Source organism: Oncorhynchus mykiss, chromosome 30, assembly GCF_057628025.1.
Source record: "Oncorhynchus mykiss isolate SJ-2025 chromosome 30, ASM5762802v1, whole genome shotgun sequence".
NCBI lineage: Eukaryota > Metazoa > Chordata > Actinopteri > Salmoniformes > Salmonidae > Oncorhynchus > Oncorhynchus mykiss.
Genome location: NC_143051.1, coordinates 26,880,192 through 26,892,980, shown reverse-complemented (window position 1 = coordinate 26,892,980; position 12,789 = coordinate 26,880,192). Strand labels below are relative to the sequence as shown.

General features: G+C 42.6%; 1 protein-coding gene across 13 annotated transcripts in view; it reads right to left on the bottom strand.

Moving 5' to 3' along the window:
- The window catches only part of LOC110489414 (trafficking protein particle complex subunit 9), a 304,212-nt gene that overhangs the window by 77,744 nt on the left and 213,679 nt on the right, over window positions 1-12,789 (bottom strand). For 7 of the 13 annotated variants that reach the window (XR_016493584.1, XR_016493585.1, XR_016493583.1 and 4 more), the window contains one exon: window positions 4,023-4,175. Coding sequence is in view for 6 of the 13 variants with exons in the window: in XM_090227935.1 (XP_090084061.1) it covers window positions 4,023-4,175 (153 nt within the window). In the remaining 7 variants the exon portion in view is untranslated. Of the gene's footprint in view, window positions 1-3,044; window positions 4,176-12,789 lie in introns of those variants that run through there. The other 6 variants (XR_016493586.1, XR_016493588.1, XM_090227939.1 and 3 more) reach the window with 3 other exon arrangements.

Here is a 12,789-nt window from a genome sequence, read left to right as displayed (position 1 = left end):
ATAGTGTTAACATGATTAGAATGGACAAAGTAACAACACATAGTGTTAACATGATTAGAATGGCCAAAGTAACACCACATAGAGTTAGAATGACTAGAATGGACAAAGTAACACCACATAGTTAGAATGACTAGAATGGCCAAAGTAACACCACATAGAGTTAGAATGACTAGAATGGCCAAAGTAACACCACATAGAGTTAGAATGAATAGAATGGACAAAGTAACAACACATAGTTAGAATGACTATAATGGACAAAGAAACACCACAGAGTTAGAATGACTAGAATGGACAAAGTAACACCACATAGTTAGAATGACTAGAATGGACAAAGTAACACCACATAGTGTTAACATGATTAGAATGGACAAAGTAACAACACATAGTGTTAACATGATTAGAATGGACAAAGTAACAACACATAGTGTTAACATGACTAGAATGGACAAAGTAACACCACATAGAGTTAGAATGACTAGAACGGACAAAGTAACACCACATAGTTAGAATGACTAGAATGGACAAAGTAACACCACATAGAGTTAAATTGACTAGACAGACAAAGTAACACCACAGAGTTAGAATGACTAGAATGGACGAAGTAACACCACATAGAGTTAAAATGACTAGAATGAGACATTGTCTTATTCGTGCCCATCTCAGTGATACATTTACAGTTAATTCCTATAATTTCCAATCTACTATTTTTTCCAGTCTTTTGCCGTTCTCCTTGTCTGAGTGGAGACGTTGTTTGCAGAGTGCACAACCTATGCTACACTTGTGAGAAACACGTTTATTTCATTCCATTTACGAGTTTTGACAATTTAGTAATTGTCTTTTGTTTGGAGCGCTCCTGTCAATGAGTAAGGACACGCACCTGATTACACATAGAAGTAGGCCTATAGGCTACCTGGCCTGATTACATATAGGAGTAGGCCTATAGGCTACCTGGCCTGATTACACATAGAAGTAGACCTATAGGCTACCTGGCATGCTCACAAATGTAGGCATATAAATGTGCACATTTGGGGATCTGATAGTATTTCTGATTGGCTTAATACACAAGCACTATTGAGCTGCGGAGCTTCTCAAAGTCATGTTTTCTCCACCTCAAACAGCAACCTAACAAAGTCGGTTTTTACATCCATTGAGAATGACAATAATTCCTCAATGTATTTGAAAATAACCACTCAGCTTGAAAGGGAAAAATGTCATGCTCTGTCATAAAATAGGCCTACCTGACTACTTCTTATCCCTTGCGCAAATAGCCTACAGCTGTGTCGGTAGCTCACTGGCGCAGGGAATATTTTATACAATGTTGCTTCAGGCTGGACCCAAGTTAATAGTTCATACAATGTTTCAAGATCGTTGCAGACACGCCATGCATAGCCAATTAGATTTATAGGACATTTCTTATCAGGATATTTTCCACCTTCAGGCTGCAATGTTTCTATTTGTTAGCTTTATAGACTATATTTACATAGTAGGCAATGGCAAAATAAGTTACTTTTTAGGTTTGTATCATTTTCATTTAGATTTGGATATAATTTTGATTAACCGAGGCCTACCGAGTGGAGCAGCAGTCTAAGCCACTGCGTCTCAGTGCAAGAGGCGTCACTACAGTCCCTGGTTCGAATCCAGGCTGTATCACATCAAGCCATGATTGGGAGTCCCATAGGGCGGTGCACAATTGGCCCAGCGTCGTCCGGGTTTTGGTCGGGGTAGGCCGTCTTTGCGGCTGGCTTCTGGGTTAAGCGAGCAGTACGGCTTGGCAGGGTCGTGTTTCTGAGGATGCATGGCTCTCAACCTTTGCCTCTCCCGAGTCTGTACTAGAGTTGCAGCGATGAGACAAGACTTCCAATTGGATATTTAAAAAAATATGACAATGATTTTGAGATACAAAAATGTACATATTAAAACCATAACTGTCACACAGATCGGTAGAAATGGTAAGATTGGCATTCCACATGACAAAGTTTGCCGACTCCTCGTGTAGCTTATTACCGCCAACTTCAGGAGAGCAAAGGCGAAAGCCAGTAGGAGCGGGAGGAGGATGGTCAGGACAAGTTACATTTTTTCTTCTCTTGGTTATATCTTGATCTTTGGCTCCCTTTTGAGTCATGTGTCTTATTTCATCAAACAGTGAGCTTAAAGCATCAGACAAGCCCAATGCATATATAGTTGATTTTATTAAAACACATAGGGTGTGTCTATTGAAAAATATACGTTTTAAAACTTCAATCAATTGCTCGAAAGAACAGACGACTTTCGGTTGGCTAATATATTTTTGTTGTTGTCGTGGACAGCCCTAATAGAGTTAGAATGACTAGACAGACAAAGTAATACCACATAGAGTTAGAATGACTAGAATGGACACACTCCCCTCAGAATTAAAATATGTAGTGAGGAGAGGTGATATGTAGCTGCCTCCTACAAGGCATGGTGTTGAAAGCTGCAGATGTGGCACACAAACACTGTGAAATTGAACCAGGTTGGAGGAAACTACAACTCCATTATGACATCTAACCATCCCCCAAACTGTCTCCAGGCCTGGCGTGCTTGTGTCCTTGCCGTGTGGATGGATACAGGGACAGGGACAGGGACAGGAATGGTTGGGGAGTTGGGGTTGTTAACGGGGCTAAGTTGTGTATCGGGGTGGGGGTCTGAGATGAAGGTAGACTACTCCAAAGGCCAGAACTTGAAGATACACTCATTCTTTCCCGAGGGGACGTCATGACAGTAACAGGCCTTCTGTTCCTACTCCTCTTCCTCTGGCTGGTTTGTTTCTCTTCAGCCACACTATATTTAGGAGACTGTCGTTATCGGTAGAACTGAAACAGTACAATTCCATAATGAATGAGAGATACTCTATTAATGCTAGGCCAAGTTGCATGGTCTGCTAAGCAGCGAGATAAGGTGTTTCGGCACAGTTCTCTTAAATAAGAAGTAGGATATTAACAATGCATGTTATTATGAATAAATGCCAAGCCAAGGGTGACCCAGATCATATTACGTGATTGTAACCCTTCTGTTCACAGTCCTTGTTTTCTATACTTAAAAGCTATTTATTTCTGCAATGTTTCAATGTTTTTCTGATATAACAATTTCAGATAACAAAAAAAAATGATACGTTGTTTGAACAAGTGCTTGGTTGGAAATATAGTGCCTTTCATTCTCCAGCCTCAATAACATAATCACACAGCCAAGTTCTGAATAGAGCTCTGACATGCACCGCGCTCTGCTTTAACAGTACCCTCTGAGAAACAACATTAGTGACATCATCTACTGCAGTCGCTCCTGTACGCACGCACGCACCCATCCACACACACACATTATGTTTTTCTATCCTCGTGGGGACCTAAAAAGTATTTCCATTCAAAATCCTATTTTCCCTAACCCTAAATCTAACCATAACCATAACCCTAACTCCTAACCCTAAACCCTTCAAAATAGCTTTTGTCCTCATTGGGACGTGAGAAATGTTCCCACAAAGGATAATTGTCCTTGTTTTACTATCCTTGTGGGGACTTTTAGGAATTATCGGTCCCACAAGGATAGAATAACCCCCCCCCCCCCCCACACACACACACACACAGCTGCCAAATTGCTTGCAGATCAAACAAATGCACACAATCACAGCAGTGTTTATGCATTACTAAAATGGAAAATATGATGGCAAGTTCAACAGCACAGGGACTCCGATTAATTATTAATTGTACACCTCCTCCCTGTAACAACTTGATAGGCCATTCTAAACAACACTGAGTCTGTGTATTGGTAATAGCCCCCTCATTACCTAAGAGGTTCTGATGGAGTGCCCTGCCTGCATATTGACAAAGGATGTGTCTCAAATGGCACCCTATTCCCTATGTAGTGCCCAATGCTGCATGCACATTTCACCATACTTTCTCCCATCTGTCAGTGCAGTAGAACTGGCACACATCCTAGCCAAAAGACCTCCGGATGTAGCATCCAGATGCCTTCTAATAGGGATCTGTATACATCCAACATCAAAGGATATGATGTTCCAGGTGATGCCCAGGGTGCTGCTGATCATGGAGGCCTGGGCGTGAAGCCTCTCCTCCTCCAGTAGTTTGGGGTTGGTGTAGCGCACGGCTTCCTGGTCCGGCTGGGGCAACGTGTGAAAGTCGAACTTAGCCACCTGGATCGCCATCCTAGAGGGGAGGGAGAGAGAAGAGCGAAGGTTAGACACAGGAGACAGAGACTTGGGTACAAAAAAATTCTAATGTTAACCTGTATAAATAAAGGTACATTTTTTCTCATTGAGATAACATCTCTTTTCCAAGAGAGAACTGGTCCAATAGCATCAGGGGGAACAATGTTTCAGACAAAACAACTTACATACACTAACACAACATTAAACAAAACTATAAACACACATACAGTACAACAAAAACATTTTACATTAAAAACACAAACGTCTTGACTAAAAACGGTGGCCTGAAAACAATTACAGTCTTCTATGATATATTCATTGATCAAGTGTTTAAACTCCACCAACGAAACTAGATCATCAAATTTTAAAATGTTCAGGAGAGAATTCCAGGACCACGGTGCTAAGTACAGTGGGGCAAACACGGTTTTAGTCAGCCACCAATTGTGCAAGTTCTCCCACTTAAAAATATGAGAGAGGCCTGTAATTTTCATCATAGGTACACTTCAACTATGACAGACAAAATGAGAAAAAAAATCCAGAAAATCACATTGTAGGATTTTTAATGAATTTATTTGCAAATTATGGTGGAAAATAAGTATTTTCCACCATAATGTGGAAAATACTGTGATGTGTTAAACGTTTCTGATTTGTAATGAACCTGAGGGCTGCATGACACACTGAATCAAGTGCTCTCAGGGTAGTGAGATAAGATCACTAAAATCTAAAAGCCTCAAAAGAAAAACAAGCCTGATGCCGGTAATAAAAACCTATTTTCAGCTTGAGCTTCCTTATCAAGTTCTCTACATGCACAGTGAAGCTCAGCTTATCATCAACCCACACACCCAAATATTTGTACACTTTAACTTGCTCTATAGTATGTCCAGCCAATGTAGCAATGACATGATTAGTAACATGCCTGGCATTTGTTTTACCTGAATTTAGAACCAGCTTTAAATCATACAGATTTTGTATGATGTTAAATGTTCTTTGGGCATTTTCAAAAGCTAAAGATAAACTACTACCACTTGAATAAAGAACAGTATCATCTGCATAAAAATGAACATCCACTGTTTCAATAAGATCCCCAATGTTGTTGATATACAAAATGAACAACAGTGGGCCTAAAATAAAACCTTGCGGAACACCTGAACGCCATTACACATTGTGTACGATTTGATAGGTATAAACCAATCTAAAGCATGACCAGTAATTCCACAACATTTTAACCTTTGCACTAATACAGCATGGTCCACGGTGTCAAAAGCCTTCGACAAATCAATAAAGACAGACACACAATGTAACTTCTTATCAAGAGCACAGTGGATGTCATTTAAAACCTTCAATGTTGCTGAAACAGTGCTGTGACCAGACCTAAAACCTGATTGCATTCCATTGAATATGTTTTCTTGGAAGTAGGTCTTTAGCTGCCTACTAACTAAAGACTCCAGTACCTTTGACAGTACAGACAATTTTGATATGGGTCGACAGTTGTCAAGTAGCGAAGGATCTCCATCTTTCAGGAGAGGCAGTACAAAAGCAGATTTCCATTACTTGGAGATTTCCTTAACATCAAGCGTGAGGTTAAAAATACATGTTAAGGGGGAGTAATGATGTCTGCAGCTAGGTGTAGGAAGCGGGGGTCTAGTTCATCAGGGCCAGGGGATTTTTGTCCATGGCTTTACACACTTCTGAAACAGAGAAGGACGAAAAGGAGAACCTGGTGAAGGAGTGCACAGGGGTGTCAGGTAAATTCATAGGGGGCTCAATTATAAATTCGACCTTTTCAAATAAACTGCCTGCATCTAAAAAAAAATGCTGATTCAAGGCTTTCCGAATGGGGGTTCTCTCAGTTACAATCTGTGTGTCTACCAACAATTGTTTGGGAAGCTGTGTATCTTTTTCGCACTCCAAACCATTCACAACTTGCCAAAATTTGGATGGATTATTTAAATGATGTGAAGTAGATTTCAGGTAGAGGTCTGCTTTCAATTTACGGAACATAGCCACACCCATATTTCGAAGACGTTTAAAAGCCATCCAATCATCTGCCAAACCAGTCCCTCTTGCTTTAGCCCACATAGCATTTCGTTCCCTTTTTTTTTACTGAGCCATCCTCAAGGGGAGGAAGTAAGGAGATTGAAGGTTAAACACAGGAGAGAGAGACTTGGGTGCTACTGAGCCATCCTAGAGGGAAGGGAGAGAGGAGAGTGAAGGTTAAACACAGGAGAGAGAGACTTGGGTGCTACTGAGTCATTCTAGAGAGGCAGAGCAGAGGAGAGTGAAGGTTAAACACAGGAGAGAGAGACTTGGGTACTACTACTGAGCCATCCTAGAGAGGCAGAGCAGAGGAGAGCGAAGGTTAGACACACAGGAGACAGACCTCCAACGGCACTGCCCCACTAAGAGAAAAAGTTAACATAATCCCTAGCTATGTATTGCTGCTTTCCATGTTGTCTGTTGTCTGTGAAGTGTGGAAACACTTTGTTGCTTCTATGGGTTTTGTCTTGTTGCTTTTTGTGAAATATTGCTCTGTCTACATGCTATGTTTTGCTTGTCCTATGTTGCTCTGCGTGCGCTCACTGCTCATTGAATGTCTGTAATGTAATTGTTTTTAAAAACCTGCCCAGAGACTGCGGCTGAAAATTAGCCGGTTGGCTAAAACCGCCACTTTTACTGAAACGTTGATTAATGTGCACTGTCCCTGTAAAAATAAAAATGAACTCAAACTCAAAAGCGGTAGCACTTGATTCAACAACACCGTAAGCACTACGAAAGTGTTTTTGTTTGCAAATAACTGGTCTTACGCTGTGCTAGAAACTTGGCCAAGTATTTCCGCAGGCAGTCACACACTGTAAATAAGTATCCTAACGTCTAAACTTTAATCACAGAAGGACATATTGGTCAGATGATCAGATCAAATCATTTGAAATGTGGGTTTGTTGACATTTTAAAAGCCAGTCTCCCTCTGAAACCGTGAATATGTTCAGATATAAAGAAACTAAACTAAACTATTAGAGATTCACTGACAGTGTAGCCACGGGCAACACATTTCAGTTCACCATTCAAAATATAGCATTAAACCAAATCATGAAAGGTAAATAGGTGGATCAATCCATTCCATTCCCACTAAATATAATGATGATCAAAGGACAAGAGACCACAGAAGCACTCAATGCAAACATACTGTATGGCTTTGACAAGACCTGTAGGTGTCAGCAGTTTAGAATGGCAACCTGCACTTACACAATTACACCGGTCTATCTATCTACTGCTTGTCAACTGTTTGTTGAAGTTGGTGTGCTCATCTCTAATGCCATCCATCCACCCTGATCCTGCTACTGTCCTGTCCAGTCTACTGACCAGGCCTGGTCACTGATAAATTATTTATCCAGTTAGACCAAACACCCTGAGGCTCCAAGCTTCCTGTTCCACAGTGTGTGTGTGTGTGTGTGTGTTTTCAGGTTCATATCCTAACAGGCGGCAGAGAGAACGTGTTCATAGCCTGCGGTTAGGGCAACAGAGAGACATCCGGGATTCATAGTTCTGTATGCCTCTCTAATGAAATACTAACACACTTCTTACTAATTACCGGGCGCTACATTTATGCCTTCCATTCTAAGAGAAGAGATACAAGTGCCAATTGGATGCAGCCAGTACAGTCTATCACAGTGACACGGCACCGTGTGGGTGAAGCAGAAAGGAAGTGGATGAAGACAACTGGAAGAGAGAGATAGAGGGAGAGGGATGCAGAAAAAGAGAGGTGAACATTTCTACTCCTCAGGCCTGTGTGAAGCGATGGAGATAGCATCAGATTCCGACTCTGTTTCTGCTGTCTTAGCCAATAGCCACTTCCCCTGCTGGCCTGCCACAGCCAATAAGAGCCCACGGAAGGAGACGACACCCTGCCCTGCACCGGGTTGGCCACCTGTGGACCTTACAGAGGAGTAACTCAAGGCTAGCCTGGTCCCAGATCTCTTTCTGCTGCCTTGCATATTACTATCCACTCAAACAGATAAGGCACATTATGAAGCAGTAGGGAAGTCAAATCCTCTCCTCTGCATGCATACTGGTGTCTGTTTACCATTCCAATAACTCTGTGAAGTAAGTGTTAAAATAATGCATTACACCTGATTATCTCCCTAGCAGAATGAGACTTCATCTGTCTTGGATCTTTGTTTTATTTCATTCATCTAACGGTCTCTTAAACTGTTTCATAACATCCGAGATTTGAAATGAATATATTAAACCAATATTAAACATCTTATTTCCGGCCTGTGTGTAATTAATGGTGATGAATGTGGTATTAAATGAAGAGGGTTTGGTAGAGGATTGATTCCCCCAGCAAAGTGAGAGTGATGATGGTGTCCCGGGGAACAGTCAAATCAGAGACACAGAGAAACAGCTGCAGGGCCCAGGTTTTTTTCACAACCCAAATCTTTATGACAATGTATAACTAACTAGTGACTGTTTGTCTCTCTCCTTCTCTTTCTTCTCTCCATCTTTCTTACCTTTTCTCCTCTCGCAAGCACTAACGTGCACGCACGCACGCACGCACACACACACACACACACACTGTTGTTACGACTAATAAATAGTCTTCTCTCCAGGTATAAAACAGAGAGCCAGACACTAGAACACTCCCTTTCCCACAGCAGGTAAATGGAATAGAACCGTCCACTTTACAGACTTTTACCATCATTCCTCTGTAGGCTGAGACAAACAGCAGTACCATGGCTTTCAGGAGGGCACCTGACTGCAAACATTTATCTCCATAGGACAGTGGTCACCACCCTTTCTTCTGCGATCGACTGGTTGATCTCCAAGGCATTCCTAGTCGATCGCCAAACATCTCTGTAAAAAGCCCGACAATAAAGTCTTGCATTCCAAAATGTTTGTGGTAGGTGCACTTGATTCAGCTGCCCTACGCGCCGAGTAGTCCAAGTGTTCCCATTATGAACCGTGTCATGTGTCTGAAGGTACAACTCTGCCTACCCTGTGGGCCTGGAGAGCAAATCAAGTGCACCTATAGGCCTACCGCTGGCCAATCAGGTAGCTCAGATCACTGTGTCAACAGCTTCCACGAGCCCACAGCGAAGTTGATTGTCGACTACTGTGTGAGATTTCAAAACCACGACTAGAGAGAGTGTCAATTAATACAGCAAAGAGATGAGTGCGTTCATGGTAAAGATAAAACACCCTCTGCCTATCAACTCAAGCTGTATCCATAGACTTGCGTTGTTATTAGCGGCTTGTGTCTTTGGAGTATTTCACGTTGTCTGGTCATACGAGTAACAACATGAGTCAGAGTTTCACCATCAGCTGGAAGACGGTGTCTCCTTTTTGGGACTATCAGCGGAGGGAGGAAGAGCTGAGGAACGGTGAGAGGAGCGCTCTCTACCCCTCCCTCCCTCCCTCCCTCTCTCTCGACCTCCCTCCCTACCCCTCCCTACCCCTTCCTCACTCTACCCCCCTCCCTACCCCTCCCTCCGTCCCTCTCTACCCCTCCCCTCCCTCTCTCTCTCTCCCTCCCTACCCCTCCCTCTCTACCCCTCCCTCCCTACCCCTCCCTCTCTACCCCTCCCTCCCTCCCTCTACGTCCCTCTCTCTCCCTCCCAGCAAACTAAAACGCACATTTTTTCAATTCATGCCTCACATGTAATACAACAAATGATATATTACCAGTTTGATCACATATGATTTAAAAAATGGTCTGACAAGAGAACAACATTGGCAGGGCAATTCAAGAATAGCCTATGTGCAGTGATAATGTATTGGGCCTATGGCCTACTGCACAAACCTCATCGCTACAGAACTGCTTTTAATAGGTTCATGTAGCATAGGCTTATCTTTTTTTATAACCGGTCTGCATTTTGGCTCAGAAAGTGATCTCGACTCATAAAGGTTTAGTGACCACTGCCATAGAAGTTGAGTGTGAGGGATAGTGTCGCTAGAAAAATTCTTCATTCTAAATGGCACTAATATCCTACCCTCTTACAAAAAAGGGTTCTTCGGTGGTCCCCATAGGGGTTCCAGGTATAACACTTTTGGAACCCAAAAGAGTTCTAGCTGGAACCAAAAGAGCTCTACGTGGAACCTCAAAGGGTTCTCCTATGGGGACAGCCGAAGAACCATTTTAGGTTCTAGATGGCACTTTTTTTCAACGAGTGTACATACTGTAGTGCACCCTATGGGCCCTGGTCAAAAGTAGTGCACTAAATAGGGAATATGGTGCCATTTGGGACACATATTGACACTGCCTGCATAATAGCATAACTAGGGTTGTAATATCTGCTGTGCGAGTAACAACATTTAGAAACACCAATGCTTTCTCCCAGAGTGTATTAAGGAAAAGGTGACTATTTCCATATACTCTGCTTGGTACCACAACACTGGGTCGATATATTGATGTGTGTGTTCATCTGTGGCTCTCAGCTAAGAGATGCTCAGCTCACTGGTCCCAGAGGAGCTGTGTCTATCTGCACAGAGAACACCGTGCAGTTCACACAGTCACAACTACCACACCTGTGTGTGTGTGTTTGTATGTGGGTGTGTGAGAGTTTTCTGTATAGGGCCCTATAAAATGTGCATTGCGAAAAACACATACAGAATCACAGAATCCAGACATTAAAATGGAATTCAACAATATTAAAAAATGTATTGAATTTAGCAGGAAATCAACTAAATGTATTGAACTTATGAGAATATAAGGGCTCCCAAGTGGCGCAGCAGTCTAAGGCACTGCATCTCAGTGCAAGAGGCTTCACTACAGTCCCTGGTTCAAATCCAGGCTGTATCACACCCGGCCATGATTAGGAGTCCCATAGGTCGGAGCACAATTGGCCCAGCGTCGTCCGGGTTTGACCGGTGTAGGCTGTCATTTTAAATAAGAACGACTTGAAATAAATAAGAATGACTTGCCTAGTTAAATAAAGGTTAAAAAATATCTATATACAAAAATAAGACATGAACAAAATGCATAAATTATTTGTATTTTCCCTGAAATATCTGAAAAGGCACAGAAATGCCTGTTTGTGTGTGTTGTGTGTGTGTTGTGCACGATTATGTGTAGTCCACACTTTGTGAAGCCATTAACGATAATGCTAATAATGATAACCGTCTGTTAGTAGATGGAAACATTCTCAGCTAAATGTTAACTACAAAGTAGCCTATGCCTACCTGGCAGAATGATATCATGATTATTTGCATAAATTCAGTGGCCATTTGTTTTGCAAAATCTGCAATCAATGCTAACAGAAACACTGCTAACCAAACAGTCTCTGGCTGGTGCCCAGTTGAATTAAAGGTTACACCCCAAATTCTTAGATTTTACCCAGACCTCAAAAGTGGTGTCTTGATGTGTTTTAAGCATTGTTGTGGCCTTAGAACATCAAATGTTTCTGTTTTTCTATAAAAAAAACAGGGGAAAACAAAACAAAATCGGGCAAATACTATATATTTTATCGCCCTAGTGTGAGTGTGCATAGCTGCAAGTGTGTGCCTGCAAGTCTGTGTTCTCTGAAAAGACACACACACGCACCATTCTCCATAATAGGAATTTTACACACACACACACACACACACACACACACAGCAAAAAAAGAAAAGTCCCTTTGTCAGGACCCTGTCTTTCAAAGATAATTCGTAAAAATCCAAGTAACTTCACAGATCTTCATTGTAAAGGGTTTAAACACTGTTTCCCATGCTTGTTCAATGAACCATAAACAAATAATGAACATGCACCTGTGGAACGGTTGTTAAGACACTAACTAGTTTAAAGACGGTAGGCGAATTAAGGTCACAGTTATGAAAACTTAGGACACTAAAGAGGCCTTTCTACCGACTCTTGACAAAACACCAAAAGAAAGATGCCCATCATCTGCAGGGAGACAGGACGGACAGATGATCGTCCTTGCAGTGGCAGACCACGTGTAACAACACCTGCACAAGATCGGTACATCCAAACACCAGGAACGCACAATCCCTCCATCAGTGCTCAAACTGTCTGCAATAGGCTGAGAGAAACTGGATTGAGGGCTTGTAGGCTTGTTGTAAGGCAGATCCTCACCAGACATCACCGGCAACAACGTCGCCTATGGGCACAAACCCACCGTCGCTGGACCAGACAAGACTGGCAAAAAGTGCTCTTCACTGACGAGTCGCGGTTTTGTCTCACCAGGGGTGATGGTCGGTTTCGCGTTTATCGTCGAAGGAATGAGCGTTAAACCGAGGCCTGTACTCAGTTTGTACTGAATTTGGAGGTGGAGGGTCCGTCATGGTCTGGGGTGGTGTGTCACAGCATCATCTGATTGAGTTTGTTGTCTTTTCAGGCAATCTCAATGCTGTGCGTTACAGGGAAGACATCCTCATGTGGTACCCTTCCTGCAGGCTCATCCTGACATGACCCTTCAGCATGACAATCCCACCAGCCATACTGCATGTTCTGTGCGAGATTTCCTGCAAGACAGGAATGTCAGTGTTCTGCCATGGCCAGCGAAGAGCCCGAATCTCAATCCCATTGAGCACGTCTGGGAGCTGTTGGATCGGAGGGTGAGGGTGAGGGCTAGGGCCATCCCTCCTAGAAATGTTTGAGAACTTAAAAGGTGCCTTGGTGG